Genomic DNA, 27,789 nt, shown 5'->3' with positions numbered 1-27,789 from the left:
ATCGATGATACAACGTTGCTTACCAACGTTGTAGCAATGTTGTATTTGACTATTTAGCCAACATTGGATCAACGTTGCCAGACAACGTTGAAACATTGTTGCTGGACAACGTTGAACTAACGTTGGAAATGTTGTTGGTCTGACGATGTATGCGCGTGCACTTCTATCGATGATGCAACGTTGGCCTGCCAACGTTGAGGCAACGTTGGGAAAAAAATTCCCAACGTTGATCCAACGTTGGTCCAACGCTGTATTGTTACCTGGGTAGGGTCGAATTTGCGGGAATGATAAAACAAAATTAAAATGTTTTATAAAGGATGTCCATTTTGCCCCAACACTTCGTGTTTAGAGTCCGATTTGCGCGAGGTGTAGAAAGTGGGGTCGTTCTAAACCAAATAAGGTAAAGCCGACGACCGAAGGACCCGTAACAATAAAACATTCCTGTACTTGTTTAGGGGTACATTTTAGGGAATATTTGCCAAGAGTATCGTTTTGTTTCCAATACTTGTTAAGGGTAGGGTTTCACGCGTCAATACTTGTTAAGGGGTACATTTTCAGAATATGGAAATTACGTGTTTAGGGTGCTTTTCGAGACCCCATGGTCGCGCATGGTATCCACTCGTGAATGGAAGTGCCCCCCCCCCCCCCCCGGGCTTGAAATCGAAGTTCTGAAACGGAAAGTAATAACCAGGGAAGTGTTATAACACTTCCCTGGTTTACCATGGCCTAAGAGTGCATTTTGTGTGTGGGTGCGCGTTTGTGTGTATGCCTTCTTATGTAGGCATACACAAACTCACCCATTCCTTCATGCTGTGCTCTACTGTACATCCAAAGCGAATCGTGATCGGGCTAGTGTCTGATTTTCTTTTCGCAGAACGATGATGAATACATGTACTAGCAAGCATAGTTCACCAATAACTATTTCTGAAGTATCATCCATAATGTGTGTGATGGTCCGTGTGTGTTGAAAATGTATGAAACTAATTAACGTCTTTTCAAGCATTTGGTGGTACTAAATGGTGGATCCGAAGCTACAAACCTCATCACGTGATCAGTAAAAAACAGGCTGCATTTCGCGAACTGCTTCATGAAATGTAAGGCCTACAGTTTGAACTATAATGCACCGAGGACATCGCGCCGCGTGTATTATAAACTGTGCACAGTCTATTCAGAAACGAATACTGCCGTAAATCTGTGTATGCAGATAGGACATGAACCGATTTTGGATGGCATCGTAGCTGGTTTGAAAAGGTAATTTCACAAGATGGAGGGATTGAAAGTCATTTACTCCAGCTAGAGCTCAACTATAGTGTTTAGAAGTATAGGCAGTGTTGACCCCCCCCCCCCCTTTCCTCTCTCCCTCATGCATGCATGTGCATGCACAGCTATACTATACTCCGAAAAAACACGAATTTAGTTCGATATAGCATTAATATCAACCGTTAGTTATAAGATGCATGGTGTGATTGATTTTGTTTAACCCTCGTTCATATCCCGGGTTCATATAAAATCAACCTATTTGTAGGTTAAATTTTAACACATTCTGAATTTTAAATTGATCTAATGTCCGTTAAGCATTTAATAACACTGATGAACCCATTAAGTCTCTCGTATATACCAGACCCCCTTGAACTTGTTCTTGGCTTCCGTTCCATTCTTTCTCACACTATAAATTAACTGTCGCATCGTTGCATATTTGCAAGCGAAACTATTACCATCCTGACTATGCATTTTGGCTAATATTCTGACTTGTGACATGTTTGTTGCTGAAAATCTGCAGTAGGGCCTATTATCCATCATACATACATTAGTATTTTATCAGTGTTTAGTGGGTTTTCATTTTTAAATTTTCATTTCGATTACATTTTTTTTCGTTTCAATATTGTAAGCTCTTTTTGCTACCTTTTAATTTATTATTCATTTTAATTCACGGTTCATTATAACCTTTTTAAGGCAAGGCTGTTTATGCCTTTGTCTTTTATTTGAAAACCGGGAATGAAATAAGAAAACTACAGCCCTGTATTTCAAACACTCCTGTCATTTAGTCTCCCTATCCTATGCCCTCCCTAAATATATGGATGGAAACTTAATTAATTTTACTTCTAATAATAAAAATGCCGAATTATCAAACGTTCATCCTGGATAGACAAGTGTATTAATATAGGTTCAAGATGGTAAATCAAGACCTCTCAGTCGACTTTCTGTCAGAATCGCTTTATTCACGATCGATACTCGCCCAGCTTAATTTCCTCTCAGACACCTTCTCTAACCGCCTGTCTTGTGATGACGTCACAAGAAAGCGAAAGAAATGAAAAGCAAGCAACCTCCAAAAAAAGACAGGGCGATAGAAAAAAGCTATACACGGCAATCTGGCAATGGACGAGGATACTCGCGGGGGTACTCGGATATACGAAACCGGTTTATTTGCTTAACTTTGGAAATGCATTACTAAACTATAATAAAGCGTATAGGGCCTACGTGACTACGTGTTACCATGAATGGAGGAATACATTACTAGTAAAATATGTTCATCTTTCCATTTTGCTCGGGTGCCTATAATAAGATGGCTTCCCTTTACTATATCAATTTTACCCAATTAGTGAAGCTTATGTCACTATATTTATACGTAAACAATAATAAATCGAAGTGCGAGGAAATATATTTGGTGTATATTGACTTGAAAACGGGACATTATGAATTAAAATATTTTTGGCATAAATCATAAATAAAGTGTACTAAATTATTATTCAACACACACACAAAATGATCCACTTCCAACATACAACATTTACAATTAGCAGGAGGACTGTCATCATTAGCAGATTGCTTGGAAAAAATGACAACCCCAGAGCCAGAGTTGTGTCATTTAACGCGGATTTAGTAGGCTGGATACATCTGAGTCTGTGGCCAAGTTTGATCATTATAGTTATTGCATACCTCTAGGAAAAAATACTAAATTCGCCTAAATCCATGGAAGTGATATCCATTTAACACATATCTTTTATGCCAGGCGATGCCTTGTGAAGTTTATTCTCACCTATTCATGACTTGCGTTTAATCTGTCCCTATCCACAGACTGTGAAACCCGTCAGCTAAGCATCTGCTTGCTACCATCATGGACTTGAAGTGTAGCCTTTGTCGGCCCTCCCGTACTCAATGGCGATGGCTCATCCTAGTTGCAGCCCATCTTTGTCTCCTGTTCGTTGATGGGATCTCCAACTGCACGGGAATATTCATTGTCCACTGGCAACATCACTTCCAAAAACAAACAGTGCGAGCGCGAAGCGCGAGCTGAAATTTTTGTATATATTGACCCCAAACAGGGACATATAAGGACTATTTTTTCAAGGAATCCATTAAGAGTACACATATCTCACCATAGTCATCTAATGCGAGTGCCAAGCGCATGATGATGATGTTAGAATTACATCTAAACACATAAAGTACTTTTTGTAGTCATTGTAATCGTGATTATCATACGCATCGTCGCATCTCACTAATCAAATATTGCGAGCGCGAAGCGCGAGCTGAAATTTTTGGAAATTCAGACCTGAGGAGGGGCATTCTAAGGCTTGTTTGTAGGAATTCACGAAGACTATGCGTATTTCACAAACCAAATGACGCGAGCGCGAATCACAAACTGATTTTTTTTTATTTTCAGATCAGAAAAAGGGACATTTTAAGGACGGATTTTAGGAATTCATGAAGAGCAGACATATCTCACCAATCCACTAATGCGAACGTAAGCACGGACAGGAAATGTTTTATATTAAGACTTTAAAATGGGGCAATCTAATAAGCAGTCATGAAAAAGAAGCTTATGTCACTATATTTATACGTAAACAATAATAAATCGAAGTGCGAGGAAATATATTTGGTGTATATTGACTTGAAAACGGGAGGTTTTAGTACAACAGGATTATATATCTTGTTAAACAGACAATGCGAGCGCCAGGAACAATGAAGACATAGGCCCTGAGCAAATTATGTTCCTTAAAGTTACGATTTTTTTTATTTTCATGTATAACATAATTATAATATAATATATTATAATAAACAATAATTTCTTCTTTCCCACTACGTTTCTTTCCCTTTCTCCCTCTTTTTCTCCTTTTCCCCGTTTTTTTTTTTTTTTTTTTTAGCCAGCCGATTGGGGGGGCACGTGCCCCCCCATGCCCCCCCGTAGTTACGCCACTGCATACATTACTATATACTTTTGATTCCGGGGTGGTTCCAAGAAGTTATGGGGATAGGATGTGGGTTCATTTCGTCAGGAAAAAGAGGGTTCTCACACACACAGTAAAGGGAAGCAAAGGCTATATCAACTAAACCTAACAAATTGAAAAAAAAACCGTTAAAAGGGGAGCGTTTCATGAAAGTTCCCATAGTAACATGGATAATCATCCAATCAAAATCAAGGAAAGTTGTCATATCATGGCCCCGTCTTACAAAGAGTTACACTGTAAAAACTGTGGTGTTAAAACTGACACCAATTGGTGTTAATAGAGGACCACACCCTGAGGTGTTAAAATAACACCCTAGAGATTGAACATAACACCAAGAGTGTAAATGTAACAACCATAGGTGTTGTAATAACACCTATAGGTGTAAAACTAACACCACCAATTTAACACCGGTGTAAAATAACTGGTGTGGTCCTCTATGTGTAAAATAACTGGTGTGGTCCTCTATGTACACCGGTTAACACCACAGTTTTTGTTGTGTACGATTGATCCGACCAACCGCAAATATATATGGAAATCCATCAATGACATAAATTTTTCTTAAGGAAATTTGCACGATGTCCTTTGAAAACAAAAAGATGCATACTGAATTGTCGAGAAAACAATGACTGTATGAATATACATCATATCTAGAAAAAATTTTAACAAACATGTACTTTAGATGTTGACGTTGCTGGCTTTCCATAGTTGTGGTTGATTGGATCAGTCGTAACTCTTTGTAAGACGGGGCTCTGACAGCTTGTTGATTAGAAATGTTGATGAAATGCTCCTATGGTCACCACTTCAGATAAAAGGGACGTACTTCTCATGAAAGCGAGCCAATTTACCATTTAACGCGAAATGCACTGAAAAACGCTGTTTTTAATTCCAAGCACGATGTTTAAGCCTGTCACTCTAACAACTATTGTTTAAACTTTTTAAACAACTGTTTAGACTTTTTAAACAAGTTGTTTAAAAAGTTTAAACAATTACAAAAAAAGTTTAAACAACTTGTTGTGAGAGTGACAGGCTTAAACAATGTGCAATTTTTTAACTGTGTTGGAGCATGGACCTATTACAAGGTCCATGGTGGGAGGATGCATATTCCCCATTGCTCCCATGTTATGTTAGGTCGAATAGTACTCATTTTGCACACAGTGTGCGGTGCGATAGGTGCTCTATTGACAATATCATACACGCTCTTTTTTTTTAGAAAGGATGACCTCGTACAGGAGGGCAATCTGTTTGACCTTTTTGTTCAGTTAGTGCCCCTTCCAATTTTGGAGCGTATACCTCCAAGTCAAAGTCAGTTCTTAGTGACAGAGTGAAGAGGTTGTAGCCCTAGTCTCATTATTTTTTACCCTGTCAATCTACCGTTTTTTGGTATAAAACCTAATTTCTTAACATGCCTATTTCGAATGAACTGTGTAACTCCTTAGAAAGGATTTGGTGCAATAAATTTGTGTCTTCGGGGAATACGTTCTAGCAGAAAATTTTAGTAGTTGTTGAAAAAAAAAAACCCAAAGAAAATTGAATACCAAACTTCAGTGCCGACCCTTTACCAAACGATGTCCGAAATCGTGTTTCTGGTGATCGTGATGTATATATTTTCAAATTAAACAGCTTTCTTCTGAACACTATTGTTTTAACCAATCCAATTTGATTTTGTAGTTAGCTTGTTTAACCTTCATGATTTTTCTGGTTGTGTATTACTTCATTTTCTGTATCTAGTATTCTTTTACCAAATGACTGTATTTGTTTTTAATCTCAATAAATTATAACCCTATAGTTCATCATGACCAATTTTAGCAGCGTTCAAAGTCTGTTTTTTTATTATTTGGACCCCCTTTGCTGGCTTCTTTTTCCTTCGGATCCTGACCATCATCGGTATATATATATATATATATATATATATATATATATATATATATTGTGATGAGGCCAACTCAAAAGATGACGCAGGACACCATTTTAGCTTTAGCTTTCGTCTTTCGTCAAAAGCTAAAGTGATGTCCTGCGTCATCTTTTTAGTTGGCCTCATCACAATATGTTTCATACTCACACCTCAAGAGCGTTTGGTACAAGTAAACTTGTCATCACATTATATATATATATATATATATATATATATATATATATATATATATATATATTATATGTATGTATATATTTATATATGTATGTCATTGTAAGTTGATTGAACCATGGAGGTAGAAAAACTAGAGAAGAAAGTGAGTACCGGGAGAAATGGTGCTTTGGTTGTTTACGTTGTCAGCTGTAATTAAATAGTGTTCATAATACGATCGTGAGATTAGCATTGATTCACCGTTTATTTATTGATTTTTATTTGATTTAATTTATTGTTCTCTTCTGCATATATTCATATCATTCGTATAAGAAATTTTCATAACATTATGAATTAAAATATTTTTGGCATAAATCATAAATAAAGTGTACTAAATTATTATTCAACACACACACAAAATGATCCACTTCCAACATACAACATTTACAATTAGCAGGAGGACTGTCATCATTAGCAGATTGCTTGGAAAAAATGACAACCCCAGAGCCAGAGTTGTGTCATTTAACGCGGATTTAGTAGGCTGGATACATCTGAGTCTGTGGCCAAGTTTGATCATTATAGTTATTGCATACCTCTAGGAAAAAATACTAAATTCGCCTAAATCCATGGAAGTGATATCCATTTAACACATATCTTTTATGCCAGGCGATGCCTTGTGAAGTTTATTCTCACCTATTCATGACTTGCGTTTAATCTGTCCCTATCCACAGACTGTGAAACCCGTCAGCTAAGCATCTGCTTGCTACCATCATGGACTTGAAGTGTAGCCTTTGTCGGCCCTCCCGTACTCAATGGCGATGGCTCATCCTAGTTGCAGCCCATCTTTGTCTCCTGTTCGTTGATGGGATCTCCAACTGCACGGGAATATTCATTGTCCACTGGCAACATCACTTCCAAGCATCCACGGCAGAGCTGAGCACGGTTCTTAGCATACAGATGGGAGCTTATCATTTTGCAGGTAATTAATCTTGTAATAAGGAGATCGGCACACAATCTGTCATTTGGATTTCTGTTATTGATAAGAGGTGTAAATTCGGTTCCATAATGTTTGCTTCAGCGACAATATGCTCATTTTGGACGAAAACTAAAAACTGAAAACAACTAACAAAAAATAAAAACAACTAAACCTCGAACCTGCTAACACTATAACCACAATCCAAGACCTTCAGTGCTGGCATTTAAACAAAATACAAAAAAAAACTGTTACGTCTCTGAATACATGTATTATGACGATATGAGATAATGACGATGATTAACGGGAAAGATGCAGTTGAACCATGCAGCACATTTGGCACGGTAATTCCAAAGAAACCATTATCTTTTTTTTTTTTTTTTTTGTACAGGGGCAATTTCTGGAGCAGCCATTCACAAACTTGGTGCTCGTGCTGTTACTATCATCAGTGGTGTCATCAGTACAACAGGTCTTATTCTGAGCAGTGTGGCGCCCTCTCCGTGGGTCCTATACATGACTGCCGGACTTCTTGCAGGTGAGTTCTCGCTCCGTTCTTCTTAATCTACACGTTGCTTTGCCCTATATCAAGTAAGTCAGTCATTCACTCCGTCATCCGACCAATCAATCGATCGATGAATCAATCAATCAATCAAGTCAGTATGAAATCAGAATGTAGTCATTTAAGAATACTTAATATGTCAGACAACCAATCAGTCAATACATCAATCGCTCAATGAATCAACCAATTCATTATGTTCTCATGGTATCTACATGTATGGAATATGATTTTAAAACAGAAAACCAACCACCCAATCAATCATTTCTGACATTCGGTCTTTTTTTATCGTTAATTTTCTTCATCAAAAAAGATTTAATTGATCGACCTACATAAGCACCACAAAATATGGTTCATTGATTCATTTTCCCATGTTGCATTTGATGATGCCCTGGGGAGGATTTCACTAAACGAATTGCGATTTTCAGTGACTATTGATATTAGATGCCGAACCCCTTGCATGTAATCTACTTGATCAGAACACATTCATCAGTGAAAATCATAGACAGTTTTATATTTCATGAAAGACTCGAAGTTGATCAGCTGACTCAGTTTGGACATAAATTGGTAGTTGATGTCACGATTTAAGGATAGCGCTTCATCAATATTTTTGTCCTACAAGATGTCAGATCTGACAACTTTCCTTGATTTTTATTGGATGAGAAACACTGTTACAATGGTAACTGTCGGATAAAACGTCTGACAAGTCCTTTCATGAAATGCTTCCCAGAGATCATTTGCGATCGTGCAAGTGTTCTTTTGTCTCGCCTTGAATACAGCAGCAGCCAAAACATTGAATTTTGATTTAATTTATACCCAACAGAACTTACCTCATGTTTCTACTTTCTTTACAGGTGTTGGTTACGGTTCTGCACTCAATGCTATCACAGTCTGCATCGCTGAATACTTCACCAAATACTACGGAATCGCTCAGAGCATTACCAGCGCGGGCTCAGCAGTGGGCATAGTCGTGATGCCACCCTTAACCCAGTACCTGACGACAAAATACGGCTGGAGAGGAGCGTATCTGGTACTTGCTGGATTGCTGGCCAACTCTCTGGTCTGTGGCATGTTGCTTCGTCCCGTCTCGAGTTTCCCGCTCGAAGTCGATAAGCATGACCGCATCCCGCCAAAAGAGGACGCTTTAAAGAAAGACGTAATGACTCAGTTTGAAGGAACTGATGACGAGGATGACGATAAAGATGATGACGGCATTGACCGGGCGGATTTGGACGATTCATCGTCACCACGCAAGCTAACTGAGAATGATAGCGAAATAAGAGACAGTAGGCTTACGAGTCAGTCCCATCAGGACGAGTACCAAAGGTTGAACAAAAAACGCACTTCTCGTCTGCAGAGTCTGGGAGGAGTGACCGGAGCCTCGCTCTTGACCAAGAACTACCGCTTTAGTCTTGTTGTGTTCGTCACATTCTTCGCTGGTCTCTGCATGGCTGCCGTCATGACGCATCTTGTACTGAGCGTGGTGGATCGAGGGATCAGCGAACAAGCCGCATCCTTTTTGTTGTCTTTCTTTGGGATCGGAAACCTTATCGGGAAAATCATATCGGCTTTCGTACTGGGCAGGAAAGTGATCAGCGCCACCAAGTTATTTGGTATCGCCCTCTTTGGTTGGGGAATCTCGACCATGTTGCTTCGAGCTCCGACGACGTACTCTTGGTTTATCATAGTAGCGCTATCGGTTGGAACCTTTAGCGGTATAGACATATGCACGGCAGCAATTGTCCTCAAGGAGGTAGTCGGAGTCGCAAAATTAGGACGAGCCTTTGGAGTTCTGATGGTCTTCACTGGCACAGGATGTCTTATTGGGCCTGTCCTAGGAGGTAAGTTTAGATGTTGGCCCGTATTCTGATGTTGGGTTTAATCTAAACTCGGACCTGAAGGTGTTGTTTAACTATGGATAGCCAATTACTGTGACATTAATCTCGTAGTACAGTAGAGGTTCAATGTATTTGCCCATTTGATTCTCACATAATTCATAAAGGATGAATAACACAGCCGTCTTGAAATTAATGAAAGAAACAAACTATTTATGTAAACAAATTATTGACATTGTTGGCTTCCCATAATTTTAGTACAGGGTTAAACAAGGGTCTAAGTGAAACATGTCATAAAGCTTCCAGCTTTATGTCATGTTTACAAGTAAAGTCTTTACTAGAGATTTTGGGTTGGTCTTTAAGTATCAATAATCATTCATTCATAGCAGCGTACTCGGTTGCATTGGATACGTCATCGTGTTTGTTACTTTTTAAATAGATTCTCGAATGGGACTGTTATTAGTTTGGTAGATTTAACTCAACAGAAAGAGTGGTGACATTTTTACAAACATGATTTTCACTTTCCTTTCAGAGTCAACACATGCTTGGAACACAAAATAACTGATATTTATCAATGAAATTTCTTTTTTTTCCAAGGTTGGATATACGATCGCACCAACAGCTTCGATATATCTTTCTTCTTATTTGGAGCGCTTCTCGCCACATCCTCATTCTCTCTCCTCCTATTTGGAAAACTGAAGAAGCTTGAAGAGCGCCATCAGCGGCGATTAGGGAATCGGACGATTTCTCCAGAGGGTGATGTTGAGTGCGATGAGGTTGAGAGGTTGAGGAGGAAGGACAGTAAGGTTCAGTGGAATGAAGGTTCAAAACCCGACAGAAACGTGGAGGTTGTTACCCTGAATGGAAATGTTGATGGAGACATTGACAAGAAGACGTGGGAATCCGAAATGTGATATGTTTTATCAATTACATGAACATGGAGATCTTTATCTCTTCGACAGAAAATATTGAGTTGCTAAAATCACAAACCCATATGCATTCCAAATTGTACATTCTTTACGACCAAAATGCACATGAGCAATATGACCAACGGCATACTAGTAAACGCTACTCGTCAAAGGATTTAAAAAAAAAAAAAACGTATTGAAAAGTTATTGAATAATATCAACATGATCATCAATAACTAACGCTTTTGTATTCGCACCTTTTGAGAAAACAATACAAAGTTTTGTTATCAAAACATCATTTACAAGACAAGAAAACTCAGAAATATGTTTAAGAGAACAGGAAGATAATGATTAGGGAATATATTAAAATTCGCGTTCAGAAAAGGAGGCTGATTGGACACAGCGTCCCGTTGCTAAATTGAATTGAGATTTTAAAGTGTGATCCATTTTTCGATTGTTAAACCCAAATGTGCAGATATATGGCGAAGTGAATTGGAAAATAAAAATATATATACAATTGTACTTGCGAATGATACTTTTTTTTTATTTGGCCCCTTTCCTGTCAACATAATATGTTTCTGAATGTTACCCATAATAGCATTGGTGGTGGTCCCCTTGGGGGAGGGGGCGGGGCACTCTCTCAATTTTCAATTTTGTACAGTAGCGTATGAGAGAGGGTTGCTTTGCCACCCCTCCCCCTCCCCAAGATGAGCAAAAATCTAACGATACTTTCCTGAATAATATGTTTTCATAAGGCGTGTTGACAGAAATCACCCGAAACGAAACACTCTCGTGTAGTATGTCTTGTTGTCATTGTTGTGTTTAATTTATAGATAAAGGTAAACAAACACATGAATTAAAAATTCGGTGAAAGTATAAAACCAAAAGCTTAAATTTTTGTGTCACGAGTATTCACTCAAACCATAAGCACGTTTTTTTATATACTGGTCTGAACTAGCCCGTTACCGGGGGTCCAGACTCCTTGAAATGCCATGCATGTCTTTCTGTTTTGCGATGAAAAAAACCATCCTATTCATTCATCCATCCATCCATGCATTCATTTTCCTTTTTTAGTCATCCACATCTCCATCTATAATTTCTGACAAAATTTCCTTCAATCCTTGCTCTTCCTGTATCTCTGATTCCTTTTCCCAACCACCCTTGTTTTAGAAGTTATCGACTTAGATATTTTACCTGACTGGAAGAAGGGATAAATGCTTGTTGGTAAGCAATCACACGACGAATAACTGAATGTCATTATCCAAGAGACCTGGTTCGTGGGATTAATGCCTTGCAAAGAACACTTCTAGGCCTACTTATTAGTAAGCAACCAGAGGCCCCACGACTTATTTAAGACCCTCCAAGGGACCTTATTATACAAAGATAAACGTCTTACCAGCCGGGCGTATTAGCAACATCTCGATTTTCAGTTTGCTCAAGTTCTCTTTATCTGTATCATTAATACTACAAACAAAAACTCAGCAAGCGAGACAACAGCAACATTCTACTGGCCCCTATAACTTTAATCTTTTCATAAATGATAAATATAGACATTTACGAACATAATAAAACGAACACCTATTTTCGAATGGCCAGACAGAACTATATTTTAACAGAGTATATCTTGATAAAATCATTTAGCATATATATAGGAACCCGACACCATAAATACAGTAATTCATTCTAAATACTGATATAAATCGATTTCATATTTACATAATGATTACGTGCGATCCAGCTGCTTTGCGTTACCTGTATACAATTACACAATCGCGTTCAATCAAACGCCTAAAATATAAGTAGGCCTGAGGCCCACTTTTTTAAAGGTCGTTAAAAAGTGTTTTGTCATTGTTGATTATCTTCTCTTTTGGATAGAAAACATGCCCTCATTCCTCGTGGTCAATATAAGGTCAGCCCTCCCTGCTTGAAAGAACACAGTGTGTTCACAGTGTGTTTACAGTGTGTTCACAGTGTGTTTACAGTGTGTTCACAGTGTGTTTACAGTGTGTTTTCAGTGTGTTCACAGTGTGTTTACAGTGTGTTCACAGTGTGTTTACTGTGTGTTCAGTGTGTTTACATTGTGTTCACAGTGTGTTCAAAGTGTGTTTCACAATGTGTTCACAGTGTGATCACAGTGTGTTCAAAGTGTGATCACAATGTGATCACAGTGTGTTCACAGTGTGGACTATGTGTGGACTATGTGAAAATACAACACTGTTACAATGCTCAAATTCAACAGTGTGTATAGTATTTTCCCACTGTGGAAACCTCGGCAGTGTGACTGTTCACAGCGTGTTCACAATATGTGAATATGTGATTCACACTACTGAAATAATGCTGAAATTTAACAGCGTAAAGATGATTTCACATTGTATTCCACACTGTGAACATACTATGACACACACTGTGGGACACTGTTCTTTCCATTAGGGCTGATTAGGCCATTTTCAATGCAGAATACACAACTACATGAAGGTACAACAACTACTTTATCTAAAACTTCACTTAATGAAATCAATAATAAAACTGTGCTAAAATACACTGCAAATACACCGGTGTTGATTTAACACCGGCCCGGTATCTATTTTGGTCCACATCAGAGAAGCGTTGAAACAACCCCAGTTAAGAATCAAGCCGATATTCGTTTCACACTAATTGGTGTTGCTTATATATTGGTGTTAGCCTAACGCCAAACCGGTGTTGTTTCAACACCTCTCTGGTGTGGACCGATATAGATACCAGGTTGGTGTTAAATTAACACCGGCGTTTTTGCAGTGTACGAACGAAATGCGAACCATGTATTTGAATTAACTTATTTGTAATCTACCAATATAATATTAAGAGTTAAAAGCCATAAAACCTAATAAAACTAACATTAACATTATTATTGTCCAATTACAGGGAATATAATATGTACTGTTTTGCTTCCTAATTTTATTCCAAACAATATACAGTTAAAACTAAGAAAATGTATGATTCAATATTATCATTATTGTCCAATTACAGGTAATACATGCATTATTTTGCTTCCTAATTTTGTCCCGACGGTTTCACTATATAGGCCCATAGTATGATTTTCTCTGGTGTTTAACACCTATTCAATGTCGCAGCATGGGCTAGGGACCGGGTGAGAGCTTCAACAATTATCTACAAACTTCTATTTTTTGTAATTTTTAATGTGAAACATCATACTTTTCAGTCACCGAACTTCATGAATATCCCGTCGGCCTGATTTTTAACATACCACATGCATGATAAAAAACACACTTTCCGGCTCATTACCTTCACTCCATGGATAATTATTCTTAGAACTAATGCCCTTTATCAATATTACACATACACTCAAATGTTAGCCTTCTTTATCAATGACAACACACGTGATCATTGCTCATATCTGTAGACTGCTGAAATGAATGTTTTCATTGTGTGAGGGTGCGTGTGGGTATGTGTGTGTGTTGTGTGTGGGGGGAGTTGGGGTGAATTAACAGTCGAACGAAATAATATGCTCTAATTTGTTGGAAAATATTTATGTGGTCATCATTGCTAAGGAATTGTAAAATAACAAACAGTAAAAAAATGGAAATACATACACATCATGTTGCAGAATACGAAAACGGATGATTCCTAAATACGATTTAATTTTCTTAGAAAGCTTATTTGATAGAACATACAAAACATTTCACCTGAATGCTATAATACGTCATTGCAACGTCATCGTTGTGTGTGTTTAAAATGTACAGATAATCACGGTAAATATTACCATTTAACGTAACAAGATATATACATGTGATAGAAATTGAATCAAAGAAATTTCATATAGATATTGACCTGGTTACCTAACATACGATACAATCTATATTCATAAAGACAGCCAATGACAGAATCACAAAAATCATCAGACACTGAAATTGTGCCTGCAAAATAGATTTTCTTTCGCCTCAGAATTTCGTGCATGTACAGTGCAAAAACACCTCTAAACTCCATGTTAAAATTACATTTTAAAAAGGGCCTTTGCGTTAACCCTTTACCCAAAGGCCCTTTTTAAAATTTCAATTATATTTAATATAATTTCAAACAATTTTGCACGATGAACTGTGGTCATTTCAGTTGAAACAATCAACAGCGAAGTCATGTATTATCATGATTATAGTGAATCAATTCAACAATCTTTGTCTTGTCCCGTTTCATAAAGATGTGTATTATATACTTGTTTTAATCCCAAGCGAATAATTTTTACAACAAGTTTACCATCAGCCAATAGAATCAAATAATTTCCATAGTTCTAAACTGTTGTCACCCTGATGGAAAGAACAGAGTGTCGCACAGTCTGACCACAATGGTCCGTATTCTGAAGAGTTAGACCCAAGGTCTAACTTTGCGCTATGGAAAGCCAACAATATATATTTTTTACATGACATGTTCTCATTTTACTGTACTCTTTCTCACTTCTTTCATGATGAAGATAATCTTATTTATCGTTCTCAGACAGTTAAGAATGAGTTGAGAGTCAAATGAGCTTGAGCCTTGAGATTTATGCCACAGTTGGCCATCCATAGTTAGACCGCAACTTTAAGCCAGAGTTTGAACTAAACCGACTTTAGAATATGTGTTTACATGGTGGACTATGTGAAATTATTATTCACACTGTTAAAATGCTTGATGTCCACAGTGTGAAGATATTTTCACTCTGTGGAAACCTCGACAGTGTGACTGACCACAGCGTATTCACATGGTCGACTATGTGAATATGTGATTCACACTGTTGAAATGCTCGGATTCAACGGTGTGAAAGTGATTTCACATTGTGTTCCACACTGTGAACACACTGGTACACTGTTGTTTCCAGTAGGGCAACTTTGACTGACTTGAAATGGAGTCAGTTGGGAGTCAAGACCATTCCGAGTTAAAGTGACTAGGATTCCGAAGTAATTTGGCTCTTAATGGCAAAAGGAAAATGACTCAACACATAGCAGAGTAACCTAGGACATCAGTCACTTTGACCCGAATCAGAGTTGACTCCCTACCTGACTCTACTCTATTTGACTCCGCAGAATTTTATTCTGTATCAAGAACTCGCTGAGCATATTGAAACAAAAAAAATTCCAATAGCTCAAGCAAGATTATATTACAAATATGATGAAATATATCATTCTTACATCGAGTATTGATTAACATTTTGATACGATAGGCCTACTATTATGTTACATCGATTCATGGACCTATTCGTAATAGGTCCATGATCGATTCGGTACTTCGATGTGCGTATGTGGGTTGTGAGGGTGGGGTGATAAAGAAATCCTCTTTGTTCCATTTCATTAATGTCTGGTCGGATTTGGATGATCTACATTTTGTTTTGATGTAAAAGTCAATGAATATCATTTATGCAGGTATGAAACAGATAGTATAACATTCACGAGGTCCGGTATGATTTTGTTGACGAGCCTTTGCAACATTATGACAAATGTCTACCAACTACCTAAAAAAAATCACCCTAAAAGACTGGGCTATTTTGACGCATAAGAAGACTGGGGAATCAGTTGAGTTTAATCAGTAAAAGTAAAAATATGATGATACATTTATGAATTTCGCCTTTAAAAAACCCAACAAAATGCATTGGATTTCCACAAGAATTAATGTTTTTAGCCATTTGGGGTCTGACATGTTCTAATGACATGTTGTGTAATTCAGGACAGCGAACATTGGGTCTCAAAGTTGGTCTCGTAATTCAGTTTCGAAAGGCTTGAAAGAAAAAAAGTCACGGCCCGCCTTGGGCCACCTTTCTGCGTTACATATTTTTCGCGAATAATGCCGAGGGGGAGAGGGGGTTAATCTGCCCCAGTCTTTAAACAATCAATTTGATTTACTTGATCTTGCTTGCTTTAATACTGCGGATTTTATACTACACTACAAAATCGAGGTGTTGATTTGTGTAGAAGATTACACAGGTCATTCTTCTCCAGTGTTGATTTTTTTATGTTCTTTCAACACCAGTTTACTTTGACATACTTAGGTGTTAGATTCAATCTCTGGGGTGTAATACACCTCAAGGTGTGGTCATCTTTGGGACACATTGACCATGTTAACACCTCAGAATTTACAGTGTATAATCCAATAATGATCTGATACTCTGCAGATTGGCACATCCTGTACAACCAATGATAAACAACCAATAAAATTGATTCAATGTTACGTGTAGTGTAAAATACTGTGTAAGATATAAATAGAAATCACTATAAATGCATGGCAACCAACTCCTATCGTGCTCCGCGTTCGTGATGCTGAACCAGTGGTTAACGGGAGGGCGACATCTGTTGGCGATTCGAGGATATCCTTTTGGAGAAGGCACACTTCCGATGCGATTTCATCTGTGCAGAGCAAATGTAGTACATCCCTATTCAAACAAACAAAGAAGAGAGAAAGACAGAGATAAATGATGATATGTTAATATCTAATTATGGTCGTTTAGTTCCAAAATAAATGGAAACAGAATCAACAAGCGAGATGAGACAATATATTGCAGGTCCATGGTGCATTAAAATTACATTGCTACCATTGTACAATGGGCACACATTATATCAATAATAAATAAATAAATTATGCACTGAATCTTTCCTAATGTCTAAAAGTTAATCCTTTGAAAAGGAAACAAACCATTTTTTTTCTTACAAACTTTGGAAGAATAAAAAAGCAGAATAGAGACACCGCCCGTCCCCCCCCCCCCATTTCACCAGTAGATAAGCGTTATGTCAAAAGGATTATATGCTTATTTCATATCGAGATAGGAGGGAGGTTTTTTTTTACTTGGTCTACAATCTGTTGGTTTGTTTCTCAGATAGTCTAGGACCCACATTTGCTAGACCCATAGAACTATTCTAGGACCCATTTGGTCTAAATGCCGTTTGGTTTACACTTAACTCAGTCTTATAGTAACTTAAGCTCTCTCTCTATATATATGCCTATTACATGATTTTATTTCATCGTCGTCTACTAATCATGTTGTACAGGACCGTATATAGATTTGTTCTTTCCCTGGCAGGGGGAGGGGGGGCAAGACGCATAAATTTATTTTCAAAGAAATTCGGGAGCGAGGGTGCTAAGCGAACAAGCTTGTCAGTGGGGCGCTTTTGCATTTTCTTAAGTGAAAGGATTTCTTGCATACTTGTGAAAATGTTCAGTCAAAAATGTAAATCTTTAAAATTTCGGGGAGGGGGTAACTGCCCCCCCCCCCCTCGCTGCGTACGGCCATGATGTTGAACTCTGCCAAATGTAAATTATTTATATTCATAAGCAGTCTTATAGACCAACTGGATATAAGACAAATGGTTATAGCCTACCGGGTGTGGTAAATGGACTAAATGGCGATCAGACCAAATGTTAAGAAGACGAACTGGTGGTAGACGAACTAGAATTAGACCATGTCGAATGATAGACGGAGAGAATATATACCAAGTGGAAATTCACCGAAAGGTCAAAATTCTATTCAGGCAGCTGAATTTGACTTATTGAAAAGAATCGTGCGAGCTTTAGGTTTGGTACGAAAATCCAACAGAAATGTCAAAATAAATCCTGATTATTTACAGCTGTAGTGAATCGAAAGAGTTGAGATTGTGCCTCCAGGCAAATTATTATCACTTTAAAGTAATTTCTTTCCATTATATTTCTGTTGTGGAATCAATAATCGTGTATCCATGGCAACTAAGAAATCGATTGCACAACAGATGAGGATCCATTTACCAGGGAAATAGGCAATCCCCACATGAAATATGAATACGTGTGCCGAATCGTACGAAGATCAATATAAGTTTACACAGAGGTCATAGAAAATAAATTGTTGGCCAGATTTGGCAAGTACGTTCAGCAGGTAAATAACTGTATAAAATTATGAAACAGTCATCTCGCGCCCCTTTAGTTCTTATTTTCATGTCATTTCTACTCATCTTATTTCCTTGTAAATCGATTCAAATTCATCAAATTTTGAATAGATCACTCATGTTAAATTATTTCATTTTTCTCTTGATTTCGATGTTATTGAGCTACATTTCATTTTCGATTCGTTCTAATTTTTTTTGGGAGGGATTCCACCTTTTATTGTAGGGGGGGGTCTCTATAGTTGACGACCGAACGTGACCGGAAATTTGTCTTAATGAAGTAATTGCGTAATAACTTACCTTGGCTGATCATGGCATGTGTATGAAATACCCCTCTGCGTTAAGATAGTGGTGAGTTGTTGAATAGACGATGAACTGCAATTATCCCTGTTTTTGAAAAAAAAGAGAAATTATCAATATCAAACGTTTGGTGAAAAATTACTGATAAATCACTATAAGCCCAACGTATCAAGATTGCCGGCAATATATTTAATATACTTGTGAACAAATGATATACAAATACAAGAAAAACTTTTTCAGGCCTCCTTAACCCTATCTAGGCCGGGGTATTTTGGGGGTTCATATGGCCCTTGAGATCTCGGCCGTCGACCGCGCGATCGCGCCGAAAATTGGCACGCAGGTTGTCTGGGATATAATCTACAAAATTGTATAGTAATTTATTTTATGAGAATTGTTATTAAGTAATTATGCTAATTTATGCGTAATTAGTATGCAAAATCATACTTTTTCCTCTAACTCCATAAATAAAGCTCCAAATGTTCTATTTTTTGGCATAGAAACTCTTTGTGGTGTTCTTAGCAAGTTTACATGAAAAAAATTGTGATATCAGATCAATTTCTTATGCATTATATTGTTTTCTGCAATATCTTATGTATTTCTTTGTTTTTTGGACCCTTTGTTTTTCATTGTTTTTTCAATGAAATTCGTTGGGGACTCTTCTAAGATCATAAACAGCATAAAATAAATGCATTTAGATCAGCAAAACTAAAAATAATCTTACATTTATGATTTTTGGTTGAAAAGACAATTTACATTGACTTTGTACACAAAATCACGTTTTGGAGCAATTTTTTGTCTGACATGCACTTACATAACGTTGCGTTATTTCGGAACCGCGTACCTGGGTGACGCAAAATTGGTCTCAAAAGTTGCGCAAGACTTGAAAGTAAAAAGTCAGCGAAAATATCGCGCGACTCGTTGAGGGGGGCCCGGAGGCCCCCCCCCCCCCCCCGCCTAGATAGGGTTAAGAGATTCCGTAATGACATTTGCGAACACTTGTGCAGCTGAAATTGAGGTTCCCAAGTGCCATCCTCCCCTTTTATAAATAGGGAACGATCTTACCAATTCATATGTGAGTATTCTCTTATTGAGTGTGTGCTACTCTTAAAATGTGTCTTTTGAGATGACTATTAATAATACTGAGGATGAATTGCCCATAATTGTACATATCTGTATATACTTTAAGATCACAAAACGAAGTATAAATGTAAAACTAAACGGCTTCATTAAAAATGTTTAAGCTTCAACCAACCTTCATGATTGTTTTGGGCGAAATGTTATCAACGCAGTAGTTCTCTTCAATACTTTTTTAATCTTTTGAATAAAATGCAATCAATTTAATTTATTTTACTCTGTATATTCTACCACTTTACTAATTAAATATCTAATGTTTTATCCTTATAAAATCTCATTGAATTTTACCTGCTACCACCGTCAAGAAAATTTCGAAGGAACTCGAAAGCGAAAAAGCGAAGCGACCGAGCTTGTAATGGGGGCACATTCTCAGTGAAACCGACGGAAACGGTGCACACCATTGGTATATTTTGTGAAAATTTTCCCCCAAAATGTAAATTTTCATTTTTCGGGGGGGGGGGTGTAAGTGATCCTACCCTGATGCGTACGGCCATGGATTGAACCATTATTCTATTCTTATTTGATTTACAACTAGCTATAACATCTTCTGAATATAGAATCATATCGTGATACCCGATCTGTCTCGCGAAGAAGACAATATTATGGAATGAAAATTCTCTTACAGTTTATAATTGTTTCCAATTATAGATCTCTTGTAAATATTGTGATTGTTTTGAGATGATTTCTTCACCAATAAAACATGAATATAAAGAAAATAACGGAAGCACAAAAACATGATACTCGCGAACATGTTAACTGAAAACTGAATATTCTGGGGGAAAAATAAATATGACTGCTTCCGTTATTGGCTCCCCACATCAACAATTCTGATTGATCGCTGGTATAGGTCTTGGGAAAGGCAGTATTAATTAACATTCATACTTTCTTAAATCATATATAAATGTGCCTGTTTATCTACGTGACTATAATGGATGTTTTTACCCACAGTGGCCATCTGGGAGTTATTATACACTGTATACGCTAAACGTCTCCTCTATATTCGATTTTGTTTCAATTTTCATGCTAGCCCGAAGCACCTCTCATTAATTATAATCTATTCATCCAGACGATGTTCATCAGACTTAGACATGTTAGAAATGCAAAGCTTTTCCACAGTGGTTTCTTCGAATTTGAAATGGGTGATTGAAAAATAAAACAAATCAGAAAAGAAACGAAATGAGAAACGCGGAGAGGGAGAGGGAATAGACGAGAAGGTGGTTGAGGGAGGAGAGGAGGGGGAAATGGAATAAGGAGAAGGGAGGGAAGAGAATCAGATGGGGTAGAGGGGAGGCCAGATAGAGGGTAGAGGAAGGGCGGAATGTAGATGATTGGGAGATAAGAGAGAAGAGGTAAAGAGAGAAGTGGGCGGTCATTATGCTGTTATAAATATTAGAAATAAGAAATTCATAAAGTCAGAAACATGACTTAAGACTGATCTTTACAAAATAATAAAACACACATAACGCTGCTTATAAAACCTCGTAACTCAAAATTTAAATATTTGGATGACAACTCAGAACAAGCTAGATTTTAGAATAACATGGATAGCAAACTTCTTTTGTTTCGAAAGAGTTCTTCACAGGTATCAGAAGTCACATAATGTCCATGTATAATTTACATCTTACATCTCTCATTATCTCGCAAGGTTAAGCGTTGATTTACATTCGTGGGCGATTCTAAACTTGGATTATGTTGATCGATCTGAGGGCGATTTTCCAGGTGTCTATAAATGTATTTTTCTTGACTTATACTTACCCTGTTTCTTGGTCAACCATCGTGATGAGGTAAATGTTCACATTATCCACGGCCTCTGGTCGCATGTTGATTAACTCGAACTGAGCAAAGTAGCTATAATTAAGTAATGTATAAAGACGAGGCAATTGAACGTGAAATCATGAGAAAGATAATCTTATCATCTCACACTCTTCCTATTTGCTATCCGGAAAGAGGCGCAAGGAACAGAAATTATCCGTGATTTCAACCTCAAATTGCTCAAGCCATGGACGTATAAGCAGCAAATGGGGGGTGACCAGTTCATTCGCTCTCTCGTTTTGTGCAGTCTTGTAAATTCAGTGTATTTTTGTTCCACAAAAAAAATTCCCCTGGCCAAAAAATGATAATATAAGGGCATGTCAAATAAATCGCCTCATGAAATATTCTTAAGGTTATCTTTTTTGTTTTAATTGATCTTCATCTTTTACACACTTTTGTAAACACCCTTTATAAATATATATACCTTAACATTTTTTTTCTGAAATCAAAGGCATATTACAGATAACTCCAGTTTTGCCCAATGTTAAGATGAAAAAGAAACGGTCAAATCTACAAACATTAGTGTAGAGGCAATAAATATTTTCATAAAGTATTATCAATAAATCGATACCATAGAAATTATGCCTACTAATTAAGTAACTGGTTGTAATTGGTTGTGATTGTAGGGGAAAAGGAGAGAGGGAGATAGAAAATAACAAGAAGAAGAAGGAGGAGGAGAAAGAAGAAGAAGAAGAAAAGAAGGTGAACAAGAAAAATAAAAAATTTTCATTGCCCCCCCCCCCCAATAAAAACAATAATTACCTATTTTCATTTTGAAATGCACCACCCTCACGGTTGCTGTCAAAGAGAACACGAACATGCCCCTTTGCTTGCTTTGCAAACTAGATCATGATAAGAAACAAATGGTAATCAGGAATTAAATAGGGATAAGGTGTAGCTTTTAAGAGGCTGAATAAATAGAATACGGAGTAAAGAAACAGTAGTGTTTGCCCTTTGACCAGAGACAGATAATGGAGCATCTTCAATTCATTTGAATTCTATTCATTTATTTATACATGCTTCCATCTTCAACAATTAGATACAGAAACTAGAAAATACGAATAATTTCAAACAATGATGGGTGGATTTAAAGTAGGGTACACTGCAAAAACTCCGGTGTTGATTTAACACCAGCCCGGAATCTATATAATTATGTCCACACCAGAGAAGTATTGAAACAACACCAGATTGGAATCACACTGATGCTGTTTTAAAACAAATTTGTGTTGTATAAACACCTATCTGGTGTTAGACCAAAACCAAATTGGTGTTGTTAAACACTTTTCTGGTGTGGGCATACTCCGGGCTGGTGGTAAATCAACACCGTAGTTTTAGCAGTGTACATCAATCATATTAATATTGACAACGGGAGGGGAATGCCGAAGGTAGACAAACCAGGGTAAAATAATGGTATGATGAAAACCCATCAAGGAATAAGAGAGTTGTGAATATTTAGAGTTTTAACAACAACATCAAATAAAAAAAAGGCCAAAAGCAGGTAATACTGGAAATTCAACTCACATATACAGAGGCCTCCGCCCAGAATGCATCAGCACATCCGGTTGCGAACCCACACTCATCCATCCCAGGACAAGAGTCGTACCTAAAACCCGTTTCATTCTTCTGGCCACAGAACTTAAGATTATTGATCAGGTATCCAACAAGTGTATATTCGAGTGACCACGCCCTTCTTCCTTCTTTGGCATAGGCGTGTACGGTGTCGTAAATGCCCCAACCATCCCAGAAATTCGACTGTAAAAAAAAGAAATCAATTTGTAAAGATATGCATGCTTTAATGAATCACTTATTCAATGACATTCGCTCCGGCGACAATTGCTCCGCTATATTAACACACTCATCGAATGAGTAACTCCAGCCCATGATTTAGCACAATACTATATACCCTAACCCTAATATAAAATCCTATTACAACAAAAACCCGTGCCCGGAGCAATTGTCGCTGGAGCAAATGTCGTCTCATCTAGATAGACGATCCGAATGCACTTCCAAATCATACATGTAGAATATCCATCCTAGTGTCTGAATATATCATTTTCATTCTCAAGAAGTCCTTTTAAGGTAATTATAATTCTATTCCATTTCTGTCTACCGTAATCTAATTAAGATTATTAGATATAAATGAACGCTTTGGTCAGATATTGCTCTCTTATTCTATTTGGCTGAATTCCCCTGTTACTGCATGCAGTAACTTCAAGCTGTATTCTGTATACAAAGAGAAGAGAATTGACGGATGTAATATTCTTCAAATAATGCATGAAAGAATTATTCAGAGTGCAAACAGGCTATACGTTCCGCTGAACTCAAAGTCATAGGGTTGGGTTGGGCTTAACAGTGTGTTGTGTGTTTGTGAATGTACTGCGTTTAAATGATTTTACACTTATTTGTTTTTATTGTTTTGGGCCTATGTTTATAAGTTCAAGACTTTGCTGCAAGACCACAACGTGGCTGTAGACATAAATGATTAAATCTAAAATCAAACTCTTACACATTTTACCTAGTCTTTGGTGAAAATAAAATCTGATTAATCTTGAATTTAATGTCATTCTTTTTTTTTATTGAATGCAATGCAATACGAAATAATATTTTCGTGACAGTTCTGAGAGCATCCAGTTCCGCCACCCGACCTTTAAGCCAGGGCACATAATTCAAATTACCAATCTCCATGATTTCTTCAAATTATATCTGTCTCCAATTGTTACTAATTTCAAGACGGTGTAATTTCCACGGTTATAATAATGACTATTCCATACCTTATTGGCGGGTATAGTAATGGCGGCTGCATTGACGAATTCTTCATACATCGTTTGATTCACATCACACGCTTCGCGGTATTTGAAGGTCGAAGAAAACAGCTCCCAAAGCTTGGTGCAGTTCTTCATCCTACGGTAAAAAAATATATGTAAAGAGTAATGATGCACAATAATAATAATAATAATAATTCTTATAACAATAATAGTATTAATAATAATAATGATATTATTAATAATAATAATAATAATAGTATTAATAATAATAATATTAAGTATAATGATAATAAGAAGAAGAAGAACTTCATTTCTCTATGTCATTTCATTTCATTTCACTTTATTCATTTTTTTATTCATTTAACAAGGATATCATACTGTCAAAGATGTCTGCAATCTGCATACATAAAATCGCTTACAAAGTATCAACTTATACAGCTAGAAATATTGAAAATAACAAACACAAAATAATTGTGTTACTGAGGCATTGTTTCTTGTGAGGTAAAATTGTGGTATTGCCATGATTGCATGATCTACAACACACCAATTCTTTTGAAAATGCGAATCAAATCATAATGGATGTTTTTTGTTTAAAGTAGATGGACCGGGACAGCAGATCGTCCCAAGATTTGGACCGGACGAAAAATTGCAAATATGTCACTTGTCCATGCACAGTCCAGGACGACACTGCTGTTTTGATTCACTGATTTTAAACAATAATAACTTTCTTATTTTTTGGTGGATTTTCATCAAACATTCACCAGTAATTTTCGAATTCTTCTACTTTTTTTTAAAGGACAAGTCCACCCAACAAAAAGTTTATTCGAATAAAACGAGAAAAATCCAACAAGCATAACACTGAAAATGTCATTAAAATCGGATGTAAGATAAGAAAGTTATAACACTTTAGAGTTTCGCTTGATTTTACAAAACTTTTATATGCACATCCTAGTCGGTATGCAAATGAGGAGACTGATGACGTCATCCATTCCTATTTCTTTTGTATTTCATTATATGAAATATGAAATATTCAAATTTTCTCCTCGTTATCATGTGAAACAAAATTTTATTCCTCCCTGAACATGTGGTATTACCATTGTTTAAACATTAATGGTTCAGTCAAGTTGGCCCTTATTGTCAAATCTGCAAGAATCCAAAATATTGTATAATTCAAACAATAAAAAGCAAACGATATAGTGAGTGAAGGTCATCATCGACTCTCTCATTTACATGTTACTGATATGTGCATATAACTGTTTTGTTTAAAATAAGCGGAAGTTTAGAATATCATAGGATATTCTCCATAGGCAGCACCCCCCCCCCCCCCCCCCCATCACCCTCACACTCAGGTATTCTGGAAGACTTGTAAAAATGGGAAAATGTAACCAAAGTTACCTTCATTTGGCATTTTGTAGGGACTTTTTTTTTTTGCTTTTCAACTTTACATCAGCACCCGCAATGGAAAAATCGTCAGTCCCAGGGTCCTGTGTTGTTTAGAATTCGAATCCGTAAAATTTTATTCGTGCATGTGCCCGCATCGATAAAACAAGTACTCACAAGAGATGAATGATTTTACGAGATGAGATAAAGGCTTGAATTTCAAGAGATAAATTTAACGGTCATATTTTCTAAGCTGACAAGTCATCAATTGAATAATCTTTCTCGGCGTCTCGAATGACTACTTAAAGTGTGTGTGTGGTTGTGTGTGGTTGTGTGTTGGGTGTGGATGGAGAGTGTGTGTATGTGGAGTGTGTGTGTGTGATGGTGTGTGTTCGTGAGTTTGAGGAAGGGTTAGTATGTAGATGAGTAACAAAGAGATATGTGAGTGGACAAGAGACAGTGTGCGTGCGTTGTGTGTGTGAGGGTGTGGGTGTGTGGGGGGATGGTGGCGTGGTGCCATGGACATAGGTGCGGTGAATGCATTATTGGCAACCATGGAATAAATCTTGAAGCAAGAAGCAATACACCATGGCGCATGTCACATGTACTATACTTACGTGTTACTCACTCACACCAAATAATTATCAGGTCATGTTCATCATACTATCATTCACAAAACGGTTTTTAATATACATATATATGGGCCCCAGCGTATATACGCATTTGCTTATGTTTACCCCTCTACTGTGCTCTACAATGTGAATGTTTACAGTGTCTTCACAATCACAGTGGACTCTGCGAAATTGTAACTCAAACTATTAAAATGCTCTAATTTAACATTATGAAGTGTTCACACTGTGCCCCACTGTGTCAACTCACCGTTGGGACATTACATTAGGTATTTTTCACTTTTACTTTGGGGGAAACTCTCTAGAACGCATCGATTCCTATGAAAATACAATTAAAATCACAAAACAGAGCTGAGAGACTTTTGTCGTAATTTGTTGGACTGGGAGAGTAGATCATCCGAAGATTTGCGCCGGACGAACAATTGCAAATATGTTGTTGTCCATAGTCAAGAGATTCCGATGCTGTCCCGGTCCACCAGCTATCGACAAAAGCCTCTCAGCTCTCCATTTTGATTTGACTTGCATTTTCAAAGAAATTGGTGCGTTGTAGAGAGTTTCCCCGTCGTAAATGCGAAAAGTCCGGATTCTTACCAGTATGTCATGTATGTTCATTGACCACGCCCTAATTGACCGAATGCAAAGACCTAACTCCTATTTCACATAATCACTTTTTCCAAAAGAAAGCTACATACTTTATTCAGTATGAATTGCCAGATACCAACATTTTATTGGTGTAGTTCTGCCGGGGAGGAGGTGAGCCAAATCATGACAATTTATTGGAATCAAGCCCCAACTGGTAGCCTTTGGTCAAGTCCTCGCGCGCTGCTCGTCTGCCGATTCAGGGTTTGAAAATACATTTAAAAAGACAAATACTTAATTCAATTAGATTTAATTGGCTGCCGATTTCATGGTTATCTCATTTAAACATGTATAAAGAACGATCAAATTGAAATAGCTCAAATTCGCACCGGCACCACCTTGCGAACGTTTAGGAATTCAAAATCATGAATTTGCAATCACTGACAGGAAATGGTCAGTGTTTTTCGTTTTTTTTTTTTTTTTACTTCTTTTGAATAATTATGGAAATGTGATTAACTTTGAAATTTTATATTTACCACTTACTGAAATGTATCATACGTCTGACATACCATCATCGGAACAACAGCTCGTTTTTGTTCCAATTTCACAACTGTAGAATGTGGTCAATTCCGTGTTTCTTATTCCTTCCCCAACACGATATGAATTATTATGTAAAATAAAAAGAAGATGAAGAAAAAAAACCCACCATATAGGTCACACACCCACTCACCAATCACTAAGAGAATAACCGTTTACATCCAT

At 37.2% G+C, this 27,789-nt stretch overlaps 2 protein-coding genes across 4 annotated transcripts; one reads left to right on the top strand and one right to left on the bottom strand.

Moving 5' to 3' along the window:
- Window positions 1–724: 724 nt before the first annotated feature.
- LOC129279650 (monocarboxylate transporter 14-like) lies at window positions 725–12,908 on the top strand. 3 transcript variants are annotated; one of them, XM_064111712.1, is made up of 7 exons: window positions 873–1,251; window positions 3,076–3,271; window positions 3,662–3,742; window positions 7,020–7,267; window positions 7,653–7,796; window positions 8,672–9,658; window positions 10,250–12,908. In XM_064111712.1, the coding sequence occupies exons 4-7, from the start codon at window positions 7,060–7,062 to the stop codon at window positions 10,564–10,566; spliced, it is 1,656 nt and encodes a 551-aa protein (XP_063967782.1). In that variant the 5' UTR covers window positions 873–1,251; window positions 3,076–3,271; window positions 3,662–3,742; window positions 7,020–7,059; the 3' UTR covers window positions 10,567–12,908. The 3 variants fall into 3 exon arrangements, with proteins under 3 accessions (XP_063967781.1, XP_063967783.1, XP_063967782.1); XM_064111713.1 differs by lacking the exon at window positions 3,076–3,271 and having other exon boundaries at window positions 800–1,251; XM_064111711.1 differs by lacking the exons at window positions 3,076–3,271; window positions 3,662–3,742 and having other exon boundaries at window positions 725–1,251.
- Window positions 12,063–27,789, bottom strand: LOC129279449 (ADP-ribosyl cyclase/cyclic ADP-ribose hydrolase-like). Its single transcript, XM_064110980.1, has 7 exons — window positions 27,758–27,789; window positions 24,446–24,575; window positions 23,196–23,426; window positions 22,437–22,516; window positions 21,618–21,710; window positions 18,729–18,815; window positions 12,063–16,951 (listed from the first exon to the last, which is right to left on the bottom strand). The coding sequence occupies exons 1-7, from the start codon at window positions 27,787–27,789 to the stop codon at window positions 16,747–16,749; spliced, it is 858 nt and encodes a 285-aa protein (XP_063967050.1). The 3' UTR covers window positions 12,063–16,746.

The sequence above is a fragment of the Lytechinus pictus genome, chromosome 16, assembly GCF_037042905.1.
Source record: "Lytechinus pictus isolate F3 Inbred chromosome 16, Lp3.0, whole genome shotgun sequence".
Lineage (NCBI taxonomy): Eukaryota > Metazoa > Echinodermata > Echinoidea > Temnopleuroida > Toxopneustidae > Lytechinus > Lytechinus pictus.
This window is presented reverse-complemented; position numbering and strand designations above follow the sequence as displayed.

What these genes read in the sequence shown, in the direction of transcription:
- LOC129279650 (XM_064111711.1), top strand. Translation starts at nt 7,060, where the DNA reads ATGGACTTGAAGTGTAGCCTTTGTCGGCCCTCCCGTACTCAATGGCGA. An exon ending in GGGAGCTTATCATTTTGCAG is followed by an intron (nt 7,268 to 7,652) that starts GTAATTAATCTT and finishes TTTTTTGTACAG; the next exon opens with GGGCAATTTCTGGAGCAGCC. An exon ending in TATTGGGCCTGTCCTAGGAG is followed by an intron (nt 9,659 to 10,249) that starts GTAAGTTTAGAT and finishes TTTTTTTCCAAG; the next exon opens with GTTGGATATACGATCGCACC.
- LOC129279449 (XM_064110980.1), bottom strand. Translation starts at nt 27,789, where the DNA reads ATGGATGTAAACGGTTATTCTCTTAGTGATTG. An exon ending in ATGGTTGACCAAGAAACAGG is followed by an intron (nt 18,816 to 21,617) that starts GTAAGTATAAGT and finishes TTTCAAAAACAG; the next exon opens with GGATAATTGCAGTTCATCGT. An exon ending in ACATGCCATGATCAGCCAAG is followed by an intron (nt 16,952 to 18,728) that starts GTAAGTTATTAC and finishes TTGTTTGAATAG; the next exon opens with GGATGTACTACATTTGCTCT.